Source organism: Cucurbita pepo, chromosome 7 (genome assembly GCF_057944985.1).
Source record: "Cucurbita pepo subsp. pepo isolate OVF chromosome 7, ASM5794498v1, whole genome shotgun sequence".
NCBI lineage: Eukaryota > Viridiplantae > Streptophyta > Magnoliopsida > Cucurbitales > Cucurbitaceae > Cucurbita > Cucurbita pepo.
The window spans coordinates 11,232,451-11,250,384 of record NC_141804.1 but is presented as its reverse complement, the minus strand read 5'-3'; the positions used below and the strand labels follow the sequence as shown (position 1 = coordinate 11,250,384).

Here is a 17,934-nt window from a genome sequence, read left to right as displayed (position 1 = left end):
AATGATACTTCGCCTGCCTCGTGGATGTACGCGTCCGTACCCTCGTGATGGAATAGGGGTATCCCCCAATGTATGAGCACACATAATGCATGAGGTCCCAACATTGTTCCGTTTTCATTATCATTTAATACAACCTTGCTAGCATTCTGTACATATCATATCATTTCACATATCGTTCATCATTCATATCATATCGTTTCTCATTCTTCAGTTCTCATATCATACATAATTCTATGGAGATTATATTTCATGTCATTTATCGTGATTTCATGTCATTCATATCAAGTTGTATACACACAATTTAGGAGACATAACATAACGTCTCATGCTTTTAACATAACATTTCATCATATACATATCATATCATAACATATTGCATCACAATATATCATATGACAACATAATCATATATGTTTACGTAACATACCAAATATATATTTACGTAACGGACCAAAGCATGCAATATTTACTAGCAGTGGGGTTAAACTGTTACAACCAAGAGGACATACACTGTTCGAGTTTTACACGTGAGCTTGATTATTAACTCGTTAGCGACCTCCTAGAAATATAGTCATCCCCACCCCCTCACCCCCTCACGTCAATCCCACATGCTACACTACACAACACGACAACACGACAGGTGAAATTGAAGCGAGAGTATAATAAACTCGGTCCATCATAATTAAGAACAAAAAGGGTTGCTTTTAGGTCAAAAACCAAGGATTGTTGGTGCTAAGCTTGTGCAAAAGAAGGGAGTGATAGACTCAGCAATCACTTTGATGGGAAAAAGTGTAAGCAAAAGAATAAAGAGATTCCCTTTCAATAAATATACCATTGTTATTGGGAGCTCAAAAGGGTTCTTTTTTGTTTGGTGCTTTTGCTTTATGATGCTAACTCATCAAACTCATTCAAACCCTACTCTCACTTCAACCCTTTACAGTCAGATTATGCAATTTATGACACTTTCTATGACTTTTAGAACCATATTATATGATTGCTACATTACAAATCTTTAGGTTTTGTTCACATACAAGAGTGGAAAGAAAGAACGATCGGGAATGATTCAACCCGACACCGTTATGATACTTAATGGAAGTAGTTGTGATGGCCTAGACAATGACTGAAGTGGAAAACAAGTCGTGCTTTACACAATAATATTGCTTTTGAGGCCTAGACGGTTTTTCTAATCACATAAGGAGGGTGATAAGATGACGACAATTTTTGTTATGCTCGCCTTTTTTTAGAGTTTGCGGATATATATACTAAACAGTGTTCCGTTCTTTAAGTCATGTTTCAGTCAGGAAAGGGGAAACTGATTCGCTCTTGAACCTCTCCCTTCAAACACTGTAAACTCGGTTTCGCTCCTTCACTTTACAGGAGAAGAGGATTGAATATGTGAGACTATAGAGGGCTATAGAAACAAAAAGGCTATTTACTAGCTTTCTCTAAATGGATCTACTATAGCTACTCGATCTCAGATCGGGGACGAGCCCCGAGTTGCATAGGTCCTTGGTTTGAAAACGATGTTACTGCATGGGTCGGAATTAGAAATTCCCGTGACCCGAACGCGATTGGTGCTGACCACACTAGGGGCTCGGAATCAAGAAACCGAATAGGGTAGACATAAAAAGCTCTGCCCACGCCTAAAGCGGGTGACTCTCTTAGTATCTTCTTCTAAGAGAGATCGTAAGAAGACATCGGAAAAGTCTTTTCCCGTTTTTTAGGGGGAGCAGAGCAGTCAAAGAAAAGTTTCAAAACAAATGAATAGCACGGAGCTCATACTATATGATAATCCAACGCTTAGCTCCACTTTATGATGGATACAGATTTGACTTCCTTCCCTTCTACAGCTACCTCTGAAACTCTTTCTTCAACAGCGTCCGACGCCTGATTTGGTCAAATTTGTGCTGAATACAGCAGGTGTGTGCATGAAATCGGGAGGTTATTACCCCCTGAAAGGACCATGCCTGACCTTGAACATTACCGTGTGAAATGATTTGAACATCTGATGTTAGAGCCCAAACTCACCGAATATTGTCATCTTTGGGCTTTCCCTCTCGGACTATTCTTAACGTTTTTAAAATGTGTCTGCTAGTAAGAGGTTTTCACACCCTTGTAAAGAAAGTTTTGTTTCTCTCTCCAACCGATGTCTGATCTCACATTTGATATCTTGGACTGAGAGTATATGTCTTAATTAGTTAAACTATTATGATATCTTGGTCTCGAGTACATTAATGAACTAAGACTATATTCGAATGAGAGTGATCCTGAGAACAAGATAACTAAGAAAGGCTTAAAGGAAAGGAATATTATTACCTATACCAATAATGTGCACTTTTCGTTTTCGACGGCTCATTGGGTGACCTCTTGGAAGTTTTCTTAGAAAACATGTGAGTAAGGATAAATCAGGTTGAAAGAGCTCGTGTTGGTCTGCGGGGACAGCCCTCACTTTTAAAAGGGAAGAGCAATTCTATGTTGAGTGACGTCTTGAGAACTTTCTTTGGAAACACGTGAATGAGGATAAAGCATGTTAAAAAGGCTCGTATTGGTACGTGGGGATAGTCTTCACTCTTAGAAACGAGTAATATGACCATATTATAGAGGAATGTCGGGATCATCAAATGCTGCAAGACCCACAAGAAAATATCAAATAAAGTGCTAGAAAAACATGTTTATTTTTCTACCGCGCATTCTTTGAACATGAGAAGTAAAATCCTTATTCCAATAGAACAAATATGAAAGTAGAAATTTGAACGTTAAAACGATACTACCCGTCATTAGCTAATAGACTACAACTCGTTTATTTTAGTAGGTTTGAAACTTTTAAATAAGGAATTATTCACATCCTTTATTTAATTTAATTATTTTAATGAATTTATAACTTTCAATTATTCACTTTATTAGGTTATGAATTTAATATAATACGCATAAGGGACAAATCATAACCTACTACAAGAAGAGTGAAATTTATACGTTTAGTTCTTCAAATTGTCGATAAATTTTTAAACTTTAAAAAACGTCTAGTAAGTCATAAACTTTTAATTTCACGTCTCGCATATCCCTAAATTTTAAAAGTTTTTAATAGGTCGATGAACTATAATTTTATGTGTAATAGTTCATTAACATATTTGACTTCTAAGATTTCACATCGGTTGGAGAGGAGAACGAAACATTCATACTATAGGTGTGAAAATCTCTCACTAACATACACGTTTTAAAACCATGAAACTAATAGCGATACTTAACGAGTCAAAACAAACAATATCTTCTAGTGGTGGACACGAGCGATTACAATTGGTATAGGGTCAAAGCGGGCAATATCTTCTATCTGTGCGCGTGGACAAAAATGATATCAGAACTTGACACGGGACAATGAATTTGAGTTCAATATTTTGGGTGGGTAGTATTTAAAAAGTTAGAAAAGGTTAAAAGTTTATTATCCATACAACCAAAAATTCAAAAACTTTATAAGATCATGAAGCAATTTAACCTAACAACCATCAATCCTATTGAATAAAATGAACAAGTTTATCACAACTTACTCCTTTCTCAACCAATCTTTGGTGTTCTTTTGCCGCACACAAACGTGAGGTGAGCCAATCTTCATTCATACTTCAAACTTACGCGTTAAGCCTTTAGAGAATGAAATTTCGACTAAAATTTGTGTATCAAATAACACTTCCAATCAAAACCCCTTATCACTACTGACCCAGAAAACGACCTCCTAAAACCCTTTTCTCATCTCTGTTTCTCTCATCAAAAATCTTCTCTGCCCACTGAGTTTCCATAAGATTCTGAACCAATAGCGAAAAGGGTCTTCGTCCATTTGCGCTAATATTGTTGTTCGGCCCTCGTCTTCTTCTTCCTCACCCTGTTTCAGTGTAGAGATGAGAAATCGGCCCTTTTCGCTTGGGATTTAAGCCAGCTGATCGAGTTCCTGTTTCCATATCTCTTGGTGGTTTGATTTCTATTGGCGATTGTTTCTTCTGTTCATGGGTAGGAAGCGCTCTTGGTTCTGTGCTCAATCGGTTCCTGGTTTCTGGGTCGTCTTCTCTGCCATTGGTACTGTAAATGTTCTCTCTCTGATTTTCGTTTTATGTTTAGTTTATCGATGATTCTGGGATTTTGAGTTATGGGTTCTGTTTAGCTCTTGAATGATTTTGTTTTTCAGTTCTTCTGTTCTAGATCGATTGGTAGTATTGTATCTTTGAAGATGGCTTCTAGTTGACTTATATGTTTCTAACTTGCAAGTGTTTTAGATTGTTCTTCACACTGCGACTGCATCAATTTGTTGTTTGATGGGCTATTTTGACTGATTGATAAGTGTGTTCTCAATTGAAAAGGGTTATTCTGAGCTAGATTTGAATGCTTCTGTGAGTTCTGTTACGTGGGTTAGGAATCACGACTCATCATAATGGTACGATATTGTCCACTTTGAGTATAAGCTCTCGTGGCTTTGTTTTGGGTTTTCCCAAAAGGCCTCGTACCAAGGGAGATGTATTCCTTACTTGTAAACTCTTGATCATTCCCTAAATTAGCATACGTGGGACTCTCCCTCCCAACAATCCTCAACAATCCTCCCCTTCGAACAAAGTACACTATAGAGCCTCCCCTGAGGCCTATGGAGCCCTCGAATAGCCTCTCCTTAATTGAGGCTCGACTCCTTCTCTGGAGTTCTCGAATAAAGTACACCCTTTGTTCGACACTGGAGTCACTTTTGACTACACCTTCGAGGCTCACAACTTCTTTGTTCGACATTTGAGGATTCTATTGACATGGTTAAGTTAAGGGCATGGTTATGATACCATGTTAGGAATCACGACTCTCCACAATGGTACGATATTGTCCACTTTGAGCATAAGCTCTCATGACTTTGCTTTGGGCTTCCCCAACGGCCTCATACCAATGGAGATGTATTCCTTACCTATAAACCCATGATCATTCCCTAAATTAGCCAATGTGGGACTTCCTCCCAACAATCCTCAATAATCCTTCCCCTCGAACAAAGTACCCTATAGAGGGCCTATGGAGCCCTCGAACAGCCTCCCCTTAATCGAGGCTTGACTCATTCTCTAGAGTCCTCGAACAAAGTACACCATTTGTTCGACACTTGAGACACTTTTGACTATACCTTCGAGGCTTACAACTTCTTTGTTTGACATTTGAGGATTCTATTGACATGGCTAAGTTAGGGCATGGCTCTGATACCATGTTAGGAATCACGACTCTCCACAATGGTATGATATTGTCCACTTTGAGCATAACCTCTCATGACTTTGCTTTGGGCTTCCCCAAAATGCCTCATATCAATGGAGATGTATTCCTTACTTATAAACCCATGATCATTCCCTAATTAGTCAATGTGGGATTCCTTCCCAACAATCCTCTCCCTCGAACAAAGTACACTATAGAGCCTCCCCTGAGGCCTATGGAGCCCTTAGACAGCCTCTCCTTAATCGAGGCTCGACTCCTTCTCTGGAGTACTCGAACAAAATACACCCTTTGTTTGACACTTGAGTCACTTTTGACTACACCTTTGAGGCTCACAATTTCTTTGTTCGACATTTGAGGATTCTATTGACATGGCTAAGTTAAGGGCATGACTCTGATACCATGTTAGGAATCACAACTCTCCACAATGGTATGATATTGTCCACTTTGAGCATAAGCTTTCATGATTTTGTTTTGGGCTTCCCCAAAAGGCCTCATACCAATGGAGATGTATTCCTTACCTATAAACCCATGATCATTCCCTAAGTTAGCCAATGTGGGACTCCCTCCCAACAATCCTCAATAATTCTCCCCTCCAACAAAGTACCCTATAGAGGGCCTATGGAGCCCTCGAACAGCCTCCCCTTAATCGAGGCTTGACTCATTCTCTGGAGTCCTCGAACAAACTACACCATTTGTTCGACACTTGAGATACTTTTGACTATACCTTCGAGGCTTACAACTTCTTTGTTTGACATTTGAGGATTCTATTGACATGACTAAGTTAGGGAATGGCTCTAATACTATGTTAGGAATCACGACTCTCCACAGTGGTATGATATTGTCCACTTGGAGTATAAGCTCTCATGGCTTTGCTTTGGGCTTCCCCAAAAGGCCTTATACCAATGGAGATGTATTCCTTACTTATAAATCCATGATCATTCCCTAAATTAGCTAACGTGGGACTCGCTCCCAACTATCCTCATGTGCTCTCTCATTCTTGAAGTTTTTGTTGAGTACTGAGAGTAACTTGATGTGTGCTTTACAAGTTAGAGGTTTGAGATAGTTGTAATAGAATATCTCATTATTTTTTTCCAGCCTCCTTGACAATGGCAGTACAAGCATTTACTGGAACATATGGAATAAATTACGGAAGGATTGCTGATAACATTCCTTCCCCTGATGAAGTTGTTTCGCTTCTCAAAGCAGCAAAAATAAAGAATGTTAGGATTTATGATGCTGATCACAAGGTCCTGAACGCGTTTAGTGGGACGGGGCTTGAATTGGTGATCGGTCTCCCGAACGGGTTTTTGAAAGAAATGAGTTCGAGTGAGGAACGAGCGATGAACTGGGTGAAGGAAAATGTGCAGGCATTCCTTCCTCAGACTCACATTTGTGGGATTGCCATTGGAAATGAAGTTCTAGGAGGAGGTGACCTTGAGTTGTGGGGAGCACTCTTGGGTGCTACAAAGAACATCTATAAGGCAGTGAAGAAGCTTAACTTAGATGGTGTTGTTCAGATAACGACCGCGCATTCTCAGGCGGTTTTTTCGAACTCGTTTCCACCTTCTTCGTGTATCTTTAGAGAAAATGTTGTTCAGTACATGAAGCCTTTGTTGGAGTTTTTTTCAGAGATCGGTTCGCCTTTCTGTTTAAACGCATACCCTTTCCTAGCTTATATGAGTGATCCAGAGAATATTGATATCAACTATGCACTTTTTGAATCAACCGAGGGGATTTTTGATCCTAAAACCAATCTACGATACGACAACATGCTCGATGCTCAGATCGACGCTGCATATGCAGCATTGGCTGATGCTGGATATCATAAAATGGAAGTCATAGTTACCGAGACCGGTTGGGCTTCCCGTGGGGACGAAAACGAAGCTGCAGCAACAGCAAATAATGCTAAGATCTTTAATTACAACCTCAGAAAGAGGCTTGCTAAGAAGAAAGGAACTCCCTTCAGGCCAAAGAATGTTTTGAAGGCCTATATTTTTGCAACTTTTAATGAGAATTTGAAACCAGGGCCTACTTCTGAGAGAAATTTTGGACTTTTCAAAGCTGATGGGACCATATCATATGACATTGGATTTCATGGACTTCAATCTTCATCTTCAGGTTCATCTTATTTATCTCTCGAGGTATGTAATTCACGTGCTATTGTCTTCTAATCCCGTTAAGAATCACGACCTCCACAATGGTATATGATAGTGTCCACTTTGAGTATAAGCTCTCGTGGCTTTGCTTTTGGCTTCCCCAAAAGGTCTCGTACCAATGGAGATGTTTTCCTTATAAACCCATGATCATACCCTAAATGAGCCGATGTGGGACTCCCTCCCAACAATCCTCACCTCAAACAAAGTACACCATAGAGCCTCCCTTGAGAACTATGAAGCCCTCGAACAGCCTCCCCTTAATCGAGGCTTGACTCCTCTAGAGTCCTCGAACAAAGTACACTCTTTGTTCGACACTTGAGTCACTTTTGACTACACCTTCGAGGGTCTCAACTTTTTTGTTCGACATCTGAGGATTCTATTGACATGGCTAAGTTAAGGGCATGACTCTGATACTATGTTAAGAATCACAACCTCCACAATGGTATGATATTGTCCACTTTGAGCCTAAGCTCTTGTGGCTTTGCTTTTAGCTTTCCCAAAATGCCTCATACCAATGGAGATGTATCCCTTACTTATAAACCCATGATCATTCCCTACATTAGCCAACGTGGGACTCCCTCCCAACAATCCTCAACAAATCCTACTTCTTTCTTGGTTTGTACTAAATAACCGTTCTTAACGATATTGAACACATTCTCCTTGCTTATGTGAACAGAATCACCGAGCTCGAGGACTTGCAGGAAGCCTTATTTTCTCATTAACAGCCTCGGTCGTGACGCCGCTTCTATTGTTGAGATGAAAATAGAGTATCTTATGTTAGGAAGGTGAAGGTAAAGGTGCAGCAGCTGGTGGAAAACATTGAATCTTGTGCTGGTACATGTCATGATACAGTTGCTGTTTATTCTTTTGCTATAAAATGTATCCCAATTTTCCTCCAGGTTGGGTTTGAGATGAAGCTATTGAATCATAAATGGAAGTGCCAAAATATGCTTATGAGTTCCTGATGTCCTAGTTTGAGTATATCTCTGCTATAATCTTGGTTGAAACTGTCTTGGGTTGCTTTGTGTTTAGTGAGATTAACCAATTTGTAGCCTTGATTAAGCAAGTTTAGATATCGGACACGGGCTCGACCTCTCTAAACCTTACTTAGCCTTGAATAAGCAAGCTTAACTCAAAAATCGTACATTGTTTTTAAGTCTTTGGAACGTAGATATACTTAAACTAACATTGTAACAGTCCAAGACCACCACTAGTAGATATTGTCTACTTTGGATCGTTATATATCGCAATCAGCCTCATGGTTTTAAAATGCGTCTATTAGAGATAGGTCTTCACACCCTAGGAAAGTTTCGTTCTCCTCTCCAACCGATGTGGGATCTTACAAGCCATCCCCTTTGGCAGAATATCCTCATTAGCATACTGCCCAATGTCTGGCTCTGATACCATTTGTAACCGCCCAAGCCCACAGCACTACTAGTAGATATTGTCCACTTTAGTCTGTTACATATCACCGTCATACGTCCAAATTTTAAAATGCGTCTATAGGGAGGTTTTCATACCTTTATAAGGAACGATTTGTTCCCCTCTCCCATCGATGTGGGATCTCACAATTCACTCCCCTTGGGGTCGAACATCCTCATTGGCACATTGCCTAATGTCGGGCTCTAATGCCATTTCTAATCACCTAAGCCCCCTGTTAGCAGATATTGTCCGCTTTAACCTGTTACATATCACTGTCGGCAGAAGTTTTCACACCCTTGTAAGGAATACTTTGTCCCCTCCAATCGACGTAGAATATCACAATAGCCTTTGATTAGACAACTAGATGTGAACCAATGGACAAAAGCCAATCAGCCATGACCTTGCATCCAAAATTTGGCTAAATCCATCCAACACTATCATATACTTCCAATGACTTCAAAGTTTCTTAGGGTTTCAACTAAGGAAGTGGGTAAAAGTTTCTTTTGAATTCGAATCTCTTATTTCATAAATATACGTATTGTTTTCAAAGTTATAATATTATTCTTAGTATTGTTTTCAAAGTTATAATATTATTCTTAATCGTTCACTAGCATTTAAACAAACCTGCCAGTCGTCTTAAGATAAGAGTTGATAGGTGAAAGAGGTAAGGGAAGCCGAGTCGGAAAGGTGAACGAGTAGGTAGCTAGCTTCTTAGTTCAGATTCGACACCTGATACCCTACAACGTAGTCACGTTACTTACTATTCGCTTCTAAGAATGAAAATTATCTTTACAAACCAACACGAGTTCTTCTAATATGTTTTGTCCTCATTCACAGACCTCCTAGAAAAATTCTCAAGAGACCATCCAATATAGAATTGCTCTGCTCAAAGCAAAACACGCTTAAGTCATTCTTCGTCATCTTATCCTCATGATCACTCATTCAAATGTAGTCTCGGTTCATTCATGCACCCCCTTCTAGATTTTTAAACTACTAATTTTGTATTATAGTACATTGCCTATCAAACGAGGGATCAGATAAAGTCCTAAGGTCTCTCGCTCCTAGGAGGTGCATTCTCTTTAAACACTAGTTTTCGTCACTACTGAATTATCATACCGTTCAACCATATTAACTTAATTATCGAATAAGATTAAATTCAATAACCTATGAATTAAACTAAAAATATATAAATAAATAAATCCAATATTTTGAATTTCACAATAATTATAAAAAGAAATTAAAAAAAAAAAAAAAAAAAAAAAAAAAAAAAAAAAGAGGCCATTTTTGACTTTGAATTAGAGTTGGGGGAATAGGCATTAAACCCACTAATATCTCATTTATTTATTTGGAAAATTATGGCTCTTCCAATTATATTTTAATGTGAAAGGAAAAAAATAAATTAATTTTTTAAAGAATAAAAGTCAATCATTAATAAAATAAAATAAAATAAATTTGATTTGGTCATAAATTTTGGGAAATTTTGTTGATGAATTTTTAATTTAACAGCCAATTTTATTATTTATTTTTTAATTTAAACTTATTTATTAATTATTTCTTTTCTTTATATTTTAATTTTAAATATCATATTTTAAAAAACTATTTTTTATAACGCTTTTGAGTTTACATTTTTTATTTTTTAAAATTAAATTGGTATATTTTCCATTTTTAAAAAACCAAAATTAGGGTTTTATTTTATTTTATTATTATTATTATTTTGTAATTATACAAACAAATTTTCTAAGAACAAAAAATCAACAAAATTTTTAATTTAGAATTTTTTTTTCATCTAAATAGGAAATTGACTTTAGGGTTTAAGTAATTATAAAAAAAAATAATATTTAGGTGATCAAGTCAATTACTTTAAACATAAGAAACCCTTTTAAATTACTTAATTAATTAAAATATTTTTTTTAATTATTTAAAATATATCGTTCCACAAACAAGTATGAATCTTAAGAGATCACCTAATATAGAACTACTTCGAGTCAAATATGCTTAATTTTTTAGTTTTTATGATTCTTAATCGTAATTGTGGTCTCGATTTACTATTAAATTGTTCGTTCATTTGGATCTAATTTCGGTTTGTTCACGTATTCCTCATTTACTCGGATATCACAATCGAGCTACAGTGACCATTAAAATAACCGTAAGATTAAATTTATTATAAAAAAAATGTAAAAGTTACTTGAGTGAGGTAAAGTAGAAAAATGAAAGTAACCCTTTTCTAAATATAAAATGTGAAAGGAAATTAAAGTTTATTATTAAATTTTTCAATTTAAAAAAAAATATAATGATGGGTTTTAATTATATTTTAATATTATTTTAATGTTGTGCTCGAAAGTTGACCAAGTCCAGCTGTTCAAAAGTCGTGTCTTTCCACTCCTAGTTGGCCACCTCCTCCCTGTCTCACTAATTTCATCAATAAATCCAAAATTATTTACTTTAAATATCTATATTCTAAAATTTATTTTATAAATTTTAAATTCTCACCTACTTTTTTTTTTTAAATATAATATTACACGAAAATTATGAAAATAAGTAACACCGAGTAATTCGGGTTTGATTGGTCTAATCAAGAAAGGCAAAGAATCTTCAGGTATTAGTTGGGTCGAGTTACGTCAAAATTGACTTCCCAATTATTTACTATAGTTCTCCACCACCTCTGGACCCTGTGGCCTAAGTGAGCTACTATGTATCACATATGTGTGTCACAGTGTGGGTGAGCGTGCCGAGACGAGTGTCCGGGCAACTTTCTTTGAAATGGGTTTTTAAGGACAGTACCGAGTAGCACGAGTGTGCCAGTATTGCACCCCAGCCCGCGTGTTGGAGGTTGCTACATACACCCGCTATCCGGGACGGTATCCGTAAATGACATAGCATGGGCTCGGGAGAGCCAATGCCTCAATAGAACCCAGATGGATGGATGTTCGGGAAGTCCCGATGAGATGAGCGACATGCGGGCCCATTCTTGATGCCATGACCGAGTGAGTTACGATGGCTAGACGACACCCCAAGACTCGGGATGGCGTCAGGACATATGGGTCATGTCGGTGGAGATCGAGATGACAAGATATCGGTTCATTTATGTATCACTCATTTACTCGATAGAACTCGGATGGATGGATGTTCGAGAAGTCCCAATGAGATGAGCGACACACGGGCCCATTCTCGATGACATGACCGAGTGAGTTACGATGGCCGACGACACCCCAAGACTCGAGATGGTGTCAGGACATATGGGTCATGTCAGTGGAGATCGAGATGACAAGATCTCGATTCATTTGTATATCACTCATTTACTCGAGTGTCGCAAAAATGTTTTTTACCATTTTAAAAATTTTAACAAAATATTAAAAAATGACCCTAAAGTTTTTAAATTTTTTTTATTTGTTTAAGTCCACTTGCTATGATTCCACACACCCTATTTAAAAAACCCACCTCCCAAAAAAAAATAGATAAAATAAAATGCCACGTCAGCCCTAAGACTCCAAACTCTCCTCACGCGGCAACTTATAATATTTAATGAACTTAATCAACTGTCCATCTTACATGACACGTGTCCTCCATCAGACGGCTCTTATCTTCTATAAATACCACCTTCCTTTTCGGAACCGGGAAATTAACAGTAGCGATCTGAGAACACACACACACCAATTATCACTAACAATGGCGGCGAAATCGATACTCGCGGCGGTGTTTCTGCTGCTGGCCGTGGTTGCTCCGCCGCGGTTGGCGTCGGCCGCCACTTACACCGTCGGCGATTCGATCGGCTGGAACATCCCTTCTGAACCCACTTCTTACTCCGATTGGGCCGCCACCAAAACCTTTCTCGCCGGCGACATTCTCCGTGAGTCTTTAAATTTTAAAAATAAATTAAAAAAAAAAAACAAATAATTTGTTTGATCAATATTTATTTAATTGATTTTTTTTTTTTTTAAATTGCAGTTTTTAATTTCACCACCGGACTACACGACGTGACGGAAGTGACTAAGGCCTCATTCGACACCTGCGCCGCTACCAACCCGATCTCCTCCACGAAATCCGGTCCGGCGAGGATCACACTCACCGACGCCGGTAGCCGTCACTTCATTTGTTCATTCGCTGGCCACTGCGGCACCGGCCAGAAGCTCTCCGTCACCGTCCGATCACAATCTTCTCCACCGCCGACCACCGCGCCTCCACCTTCTAACAAACCCAAAAAACCGTCGCCGCCGCCTCACTCCGGCCATCCGCCGAAAGCTTCACCGCCGACCGCCACTCCACCACCCTCGGATAATGGCCCTTCAGCTCAGACGCCACCAGCCGCCCCGCCGCCACGCAACTCCGCCACCTCCCTCGGCGGTTTCGGCGTCTTCTTCTCCGCCGGATTGACGGTTGCTGTAGCTTTGATTTACTAGAGATTGCCATTATTTGATTTTTTAATTAGTTTATTAATCTTTGTTGACTTACAAAATGTCTTAAATTATATTTTATTAATAATCTGTCATTTTTATTTAATTTCAAATTAATTTTAATTATTTTTGTTACCGTTATAAAAAGATGATGCTATTATAATTTAGGAGACCTACACATTTGAAAAATTAGACCTATAATAAATTGGATAAAGATCTATATGTGCTAATGAACTCGAGCAAGTTAGGTGCTCCGTGTCACAATCGCACTATCAGTCGTAAGAAATTTGAACTTTACGGACAACGTGGGTATATACTCGAGCCTCAATCACGTTTGCGAGAAATGTTTTAAAAAGCAACGCTATATGGCTATAAGTAAATAAAGAAACACAACGACTTAAATAACATCTAACTCGATGAAGTTTTTGAGTTAGATGCGACGTTGGCCACAATGATTATGCACACACGAACATTGTGTGTGGCCTAACAAGCTTATGTTCTGTTGGGTAGGAAAACCTTGTCGATCGTCCAATGAAGCCACTAAGCTGGGTAAAAAATGAATATAGAGCTTGAGTTTCCCTTAAGACTGGGCCGTGAGCGTGTCAAGATCACGACGCTGCACGGTTGAGAAAGGAATTTGGGTTGGGCCCACTTTGAATACAAGTTCTCATCGTTTTACTTCTGGTTTTCAAAAAAGTCTCGTGCCAATTATAATGATATTAATTCTATTCACAGACTCGATCTACGAATTATTTTTTTAAAACAATATTTGGGAGTTTGAAATAATCTTTAAAATACAAATTGATAATTAAGAGGTGGAATTTATTATAAAATTAAAAAAAAAAATGAAATATTTTGCGTGTGACTAGTCAACGATTTCCACCTCTCCATGTGAAGCCTTGACTAGTCAACGCGAAAAAGTCAAAGACTCACACCAACATGTTTGGTAAAGAAAATCTAACGCGGCGTAGTCCAGCGGCAGCTTAATATCCGTCCATTTTTGGACACGTGTCCTTCATCCAATGGCCTTCTTCCACCAATGTTTAAGTTCCTATACTCTATAAATACCCAAAAACTATACCCTTCTTCTACCAAAAGCTATTAACTCAAAGAGCTTAATCACAAGGGTGACCTGAGAATATCAAATCAAATCATGGCCGTAGGATTTAACCGGATGGTGGTTCTCCTCCTCGTCATGGCGGCAACGTCATGGCGGTGCTCGTCCGCTGCTACCTACATGGTCGGTGACTCGTTGGGTTGGATCGACCCACCCAATGCTAATATCTATACTGATTGGGCTAGCAATAAAACTTTTGTGGTCGGTGACATTCTTGGTAAGATATGAGATTAAAGCTTTTCTTTTGTGATTATGGTCTATTAGTTGTAAAAAATCTCGACGATATATAGCTAAAGGTATTTGATTTTGCAGTTTTCAACTTTGCAACTGGACGACATGACGTAACAGAAGTGACAAAAAGTGCTTATGATTCCTGCAACGGCAACAATCCGATCTCCACCGAGAGCAACAGTCCAGTAAGGATCACACTCACTTCTGCTGGTAACCGTCACTTCATCTGCACCATTCCCGGCCATTGCAATAATGGCCAAAAGTTATTCGTTACCGTGAGAGCCACATCTGCTCCAGCGTCGCAACCTAGCTCTCCAGCGCCATCTCCTGTCCCTGTCTCCGTCCTCACTCCCTCTATCAGCCCTGAACCCTCCTCTTCTGATCGATCGCCTTCTCCAACACCTAGCTTTACTCCGTCATCACCTGTCCCGTCGCCTGCTCCCGCCCGACAACCCATGACATACATTGTCGGAGACTCGTTGGGATGGTCCGTCCCTAACAACCCTAGCTTTTACGAATCATGGGCTCGGGACAAGACCTTCGTCGTTGGAGACATTCTCGGTAAGGACAAAAATTTGACATTCAAACATATGTATATATATATATATATATTTAAATTGGGTAGTAAATTAGAAAATAAATTTTTAAATCTTAAATTTGGTTAAATTATATATTTAAAATTTATAATTTATAATGAATTTAAATTATGCACTTTAATTATTAAAATAGAAATGAAAAAGGAGCTCATCTTCTCCGGCGATCTTTTGCAGAGTTCAACTTCGTGATTCAAACCCACAACGTAGCGAAGGTAACGAAGGACAATTACGGCAGTTGCACCGGCGAATCGCCGATCTCTATTTCCACCGACCCGCCGGTCAGAATCACTCTCTCCGAATCCGGCGAACATTTCTTCATCTGCACGGTCGCCGGCCACTGCAACATCGGCCAGAAGCTAGCCGTCAACGTCACCGGCAGTGACGCCACCACTCCTCCGCCCTCATCTGACACCGTGCCTTCAACTCCATCTCCAGAAACCGCTCCACCGCCTCCCAGCGCCGCCCCATCGGTCCGAGCCTCTGCGTTCTCCGCAGCGCTTCTCGCCGTCGCCGTTGCCTTGGTGTATTAGCCGCGGCGGCGTTAATTAATCTAAATTTTTGCTAGGGTTTCTTGGTCTTCGTATTCATTAGATTTATAATATAATTTTATTTATTTTATAATATTTTTATTACACGTGTGAATTTTATATTGGTTGATGTAAATTTGAGAATTTTTATAATAAGACTACTTCTTTGTTTTTAAGTGAATCATTTGACAATAATTTAATTAAATTCCTTCAAAAAAATGAACCTTCTATACTTTTCTCGACGTAGGGACGTTTAGTCTTCGAAAGGCTAAAAGTCGAGTAATTGAAAGCTTGATTGATGTGATTGAATGCATTAGTCATTTATTCAACTCCTTTCGAATCGTCGCACATAGATAGAATTTTCTCGAATAAAGTTCTTTCTAAGTCATCTATGTTCGAGTTGGTTGCTTTTCAGAGGTACAATGTTTTATAATTTGGAGGGTGTACAAGAGTCTTCGATGTATGTCATGAATGCACATCTCCACAGTAGATAATTCAGTGAGACGATCTTTGCAAGCAAAACTCGTGAACCTCTAATGATTTATGAAATCAACAAATGGTTCACCTTTTTGTTGCCTAGTGTTTGTGGGTTCGAACATGTTACTACTTGTGAGATCCCATCTCGGTTGTGAAGGAGAACAGTGTGAAAACCTCTCCCTAACAGACGCATTTTAAAAACCTTCAGAGGAAGCCTAAAAGTAAAAGTCCAAAGAGGACAATATTTGCTAACAGTGAGCTCGTACTTTAGAGTATTTTCACTTGGGAGTCATTAATTGAGGATGGTTCTCGTTCTTGTCCCTAAGTTGAGAGTTTCCTTTAATGTCGGGAAGAAACTCCCTTAAAGTTTGCCATTTATATATCCATAAAGAGGATTGGGAGCGCTAGTCAACAGTATGTCGTATTAATCCTTTTGTAACGGCTTAAGTCCACCGCTAGCAAATGTTGTCCTCTTTAGGCTTTCCCTTCCGGGCTTCCTTTCAAGGCTTTAAAACACATCTGCTAGGGAGAGGTTTCCACACCCTTGTAAGGAATGTTTCATTTCTCTCTCCAACCGATGTGGGATCTCACAATTCATCCTCTCTTGGGGGCCCAACGTCCTCATTAGCACACCGCACGGTGTATAGTTTTGATACCATTTGTAACAGTTCAAGCTCACCGCTAGCAGATGTTGTCCTCTTTAGGCTTTTCCTTTCGAGCTTCCTTTCAAGGTTTTAAATCACATCTGCTAGGAAAAGGTTTCCACACCCTTATAAGGAATGTTTCATTTCCCTCTCCAACCGATGTGGGATCTCACAATTCATCCTCTCTTGGGGACCCAACGTCCTCACTAGCACACCGCACGGTGTATAGTTTTGATATAATTTGTAACAGTTCAAGTTCACTGCTAGCAGATATTGTCCTCTTTAGGCTTTTCCTTTCAAGCTTTCTTTCAAGGTTTTAAAACACATCGACTAGGGAGAGGTTTACACACCCTTATAAGGAATGCTTCATTTCCCTCACCAACCAATGTGGGATCTCACAATTCATCCTCTCTTGGGGCCCCAACGTCCTCACTAGCACACCGCACAGTGCATAGCTTTGATACTATTTGTAACCGTTCAAGCTCACCGCTAGCAGATGTTGTCCTCTTTAAGCTTTCCCTTTCGGTCTTCCCCTCAAGGTTTTAAAACGTGTCTGTAGGGAAGAGATTTCTACAACCCTTATAAGGAATGCTCCGTTCTCCTCCCCGAGCTACACAAATCTAATCGATAAGGCCAATATTCCCTACACAAATCTTGGCTACTTATAGTTTCCAAGGAAAGCTGAAGAAAAGGCAGCAAACTCTCTTGAACAGAAACCAACACAAGTTCTAAACCAGCAAGCTCCCATAAACAAAATGTACACAACTATTTTACACTCTCTTCATAAGAACAATCCTAATCCATGACACAAATGGCTACCCAGTTCATGATTCAAGGCAAGCAGATTTAAGTACATGAATCAACAAACTTCAGTAATCGTATAGCAGATCGGGAGCTTCGATATTAGCTTTCGATATAAACTACAAGAAGCTAAGCCTTGTAACTGGAAAAAATCTGTGACATATGGTATCGAAAACTTTATAATATGACTCATATCTTAGATAAATGATACTAAAGTTTGAAGTTGTAATCACGAAGAAAGCTATAAGCTCAAGATTGGATTCACTTCTATCGTTGTATTAGTTATGTGCCTCGATGAAGCGTTCATACCGTTCGGGTTTCTACTCTAACCATGTTGGTTAATGGTTCACTCAACTCA

At 39.0% G+C, this 17,934-nt stretch overlaps 3 protein-coding genes across 4 annotated transcripts; all 3 read left to right on the top strand.

Annotated features, from left to right (window-relative positions):
• The first annotated feature begins 3,542 nt into the window (after positions 1-3,542).
• Positions 3,543-8,351, top strand: LOC111798711 (glucan endo-1,3-beta-glucosidase 11). Of its 2 annotated transcripts, none has more exons than XM_023682021.2 (3): positions 3,543-4,062; positions 6,310-7,355; positions 8,047-8,351. In XM_023682021.2, exons 1-3 carry the CDS (start codon positions 3,993-3,995, stop codon positions 8,128-8,130), a joined length of 1,200 nt encoding a protein of 399 aa, XP_023537789.1. In that variant the 5' UTR covers positions 3,543-3,992; the 3' UTR covers positions 8,131-8,351. The 2 variants fall into 2 exon arrangements, with proteins under 2 accessions (XP_023537789.1, XP_086981916.1); XM_087125790.1 differs by having other exon boundaries at positions 3,544-4,067.
• Positions 8,352-12,398: 4,047 nt separating this feature from the next.
• Positions 12,399-13,204, top strand: LOC111798712 (mavicyanin). The gene is made up of 2 exons (XM_023682022.2): positions 12,399-12,639; positions 12,738-13,204. Exons 1-2 carry the CDS (start codon positions 12,459-12,461, stop codon positions 13,187-13,189), a joined length of 633 nt encoding a protein of 210 aa, XP_023537790.1. The 5' UTR covers positions 12,399-12,458; the 3' UTR covers positions 13,190-13,204.
• A 1,060-nt stretch (positions 13,205-14,264) lies between these two features.
• Positions 14,265-15,830, top strand: LOC111798714 (blue copper protein). Its single transcript, XM_023682028.2, has 3 exons — positions 14,265-14,517; positions 14,613-15,092; positions 15,302-15,830. Exons 1-3 carry the CDS (start codon positions 14,337-14,339, stop codon positions 15,655-15,657), a joined length of 1,017 nt encoding a protein of 338 aa, XP_023537796.1. The 5' UTR covers positions 14,265-14,336; the 3' UTR covers positions 15,658-15,830.
• Positions 15,831-17,934: the final 2,104 nt, after the last annotated feature.

What these genes read in the sequence shown, in the direction of transcription:
- LOC111798714 (XM_023682028.2), top strand. Translation starts at nt 14,337, where the DNA reads ATGGCCGTAGGATTTAACCGGATGGTGGTTCTCCTCCTCGTCATGGCG. An exon ending in TGTGGTCGGTGACATTCTTG is followed by an intron (nt 14,518 to 14,612) that starts GTAAGATATGAG and finishes TTGATTTTGCAG; the next exon opens with TTTTCAACTTTGCAACTGGA. An exon ending in CGTCGTTGGAGACATTCTCG is followed by an intron (nt 15,093 to 15,301) that starts GTAAGGACAAAA and finishes GATCTTTTGCAG; the next exon opens with AGTTCAACTTCGTGATTCAA.
- LOC111798711 (XM_023682021.2), top strand. Translation starts at nt 3,993, where the DNA reads ATGGGTAGGAAGCGCTCTTGGTTCTGTGCTCAATCGGTTCCTGGTTTC. An exon ending in GGTCGTCTTCTCTGCCATTG is followed by an intron (nt 4,063 to 6,309) that starts GTACTGTAAATG and finishes ATTTTTTTCCAG; the next exon opens with CCTCCTTGACAATGGCAGTA. An exon ending in CATCTTATTTATCTCTCGAG is followed by an intron (nt 7,356 to 8,046) that starts GTATGTAATTCA and finishes TTATGTGAACAG; the next exon opens with AATCACCGAGCTCGAGGACT.
- LOC111798712 (XM_023682022.2), top strand. Translation starts at nt 12,459, where the DNA reads ATGGCGGCGAAATCGATACTCGCGGCGGTGTTTCTGCTGCTGGCCGTG. An exon ending in TCTCGCCGGCGACATTCTCC is followed by an intron (nt 12,640 to 12,737) that starts GTGAGTCTTTAA and finishes TTTAAATTGCAG; the next exon opens with TTTTTAATTTCACCACCGGA.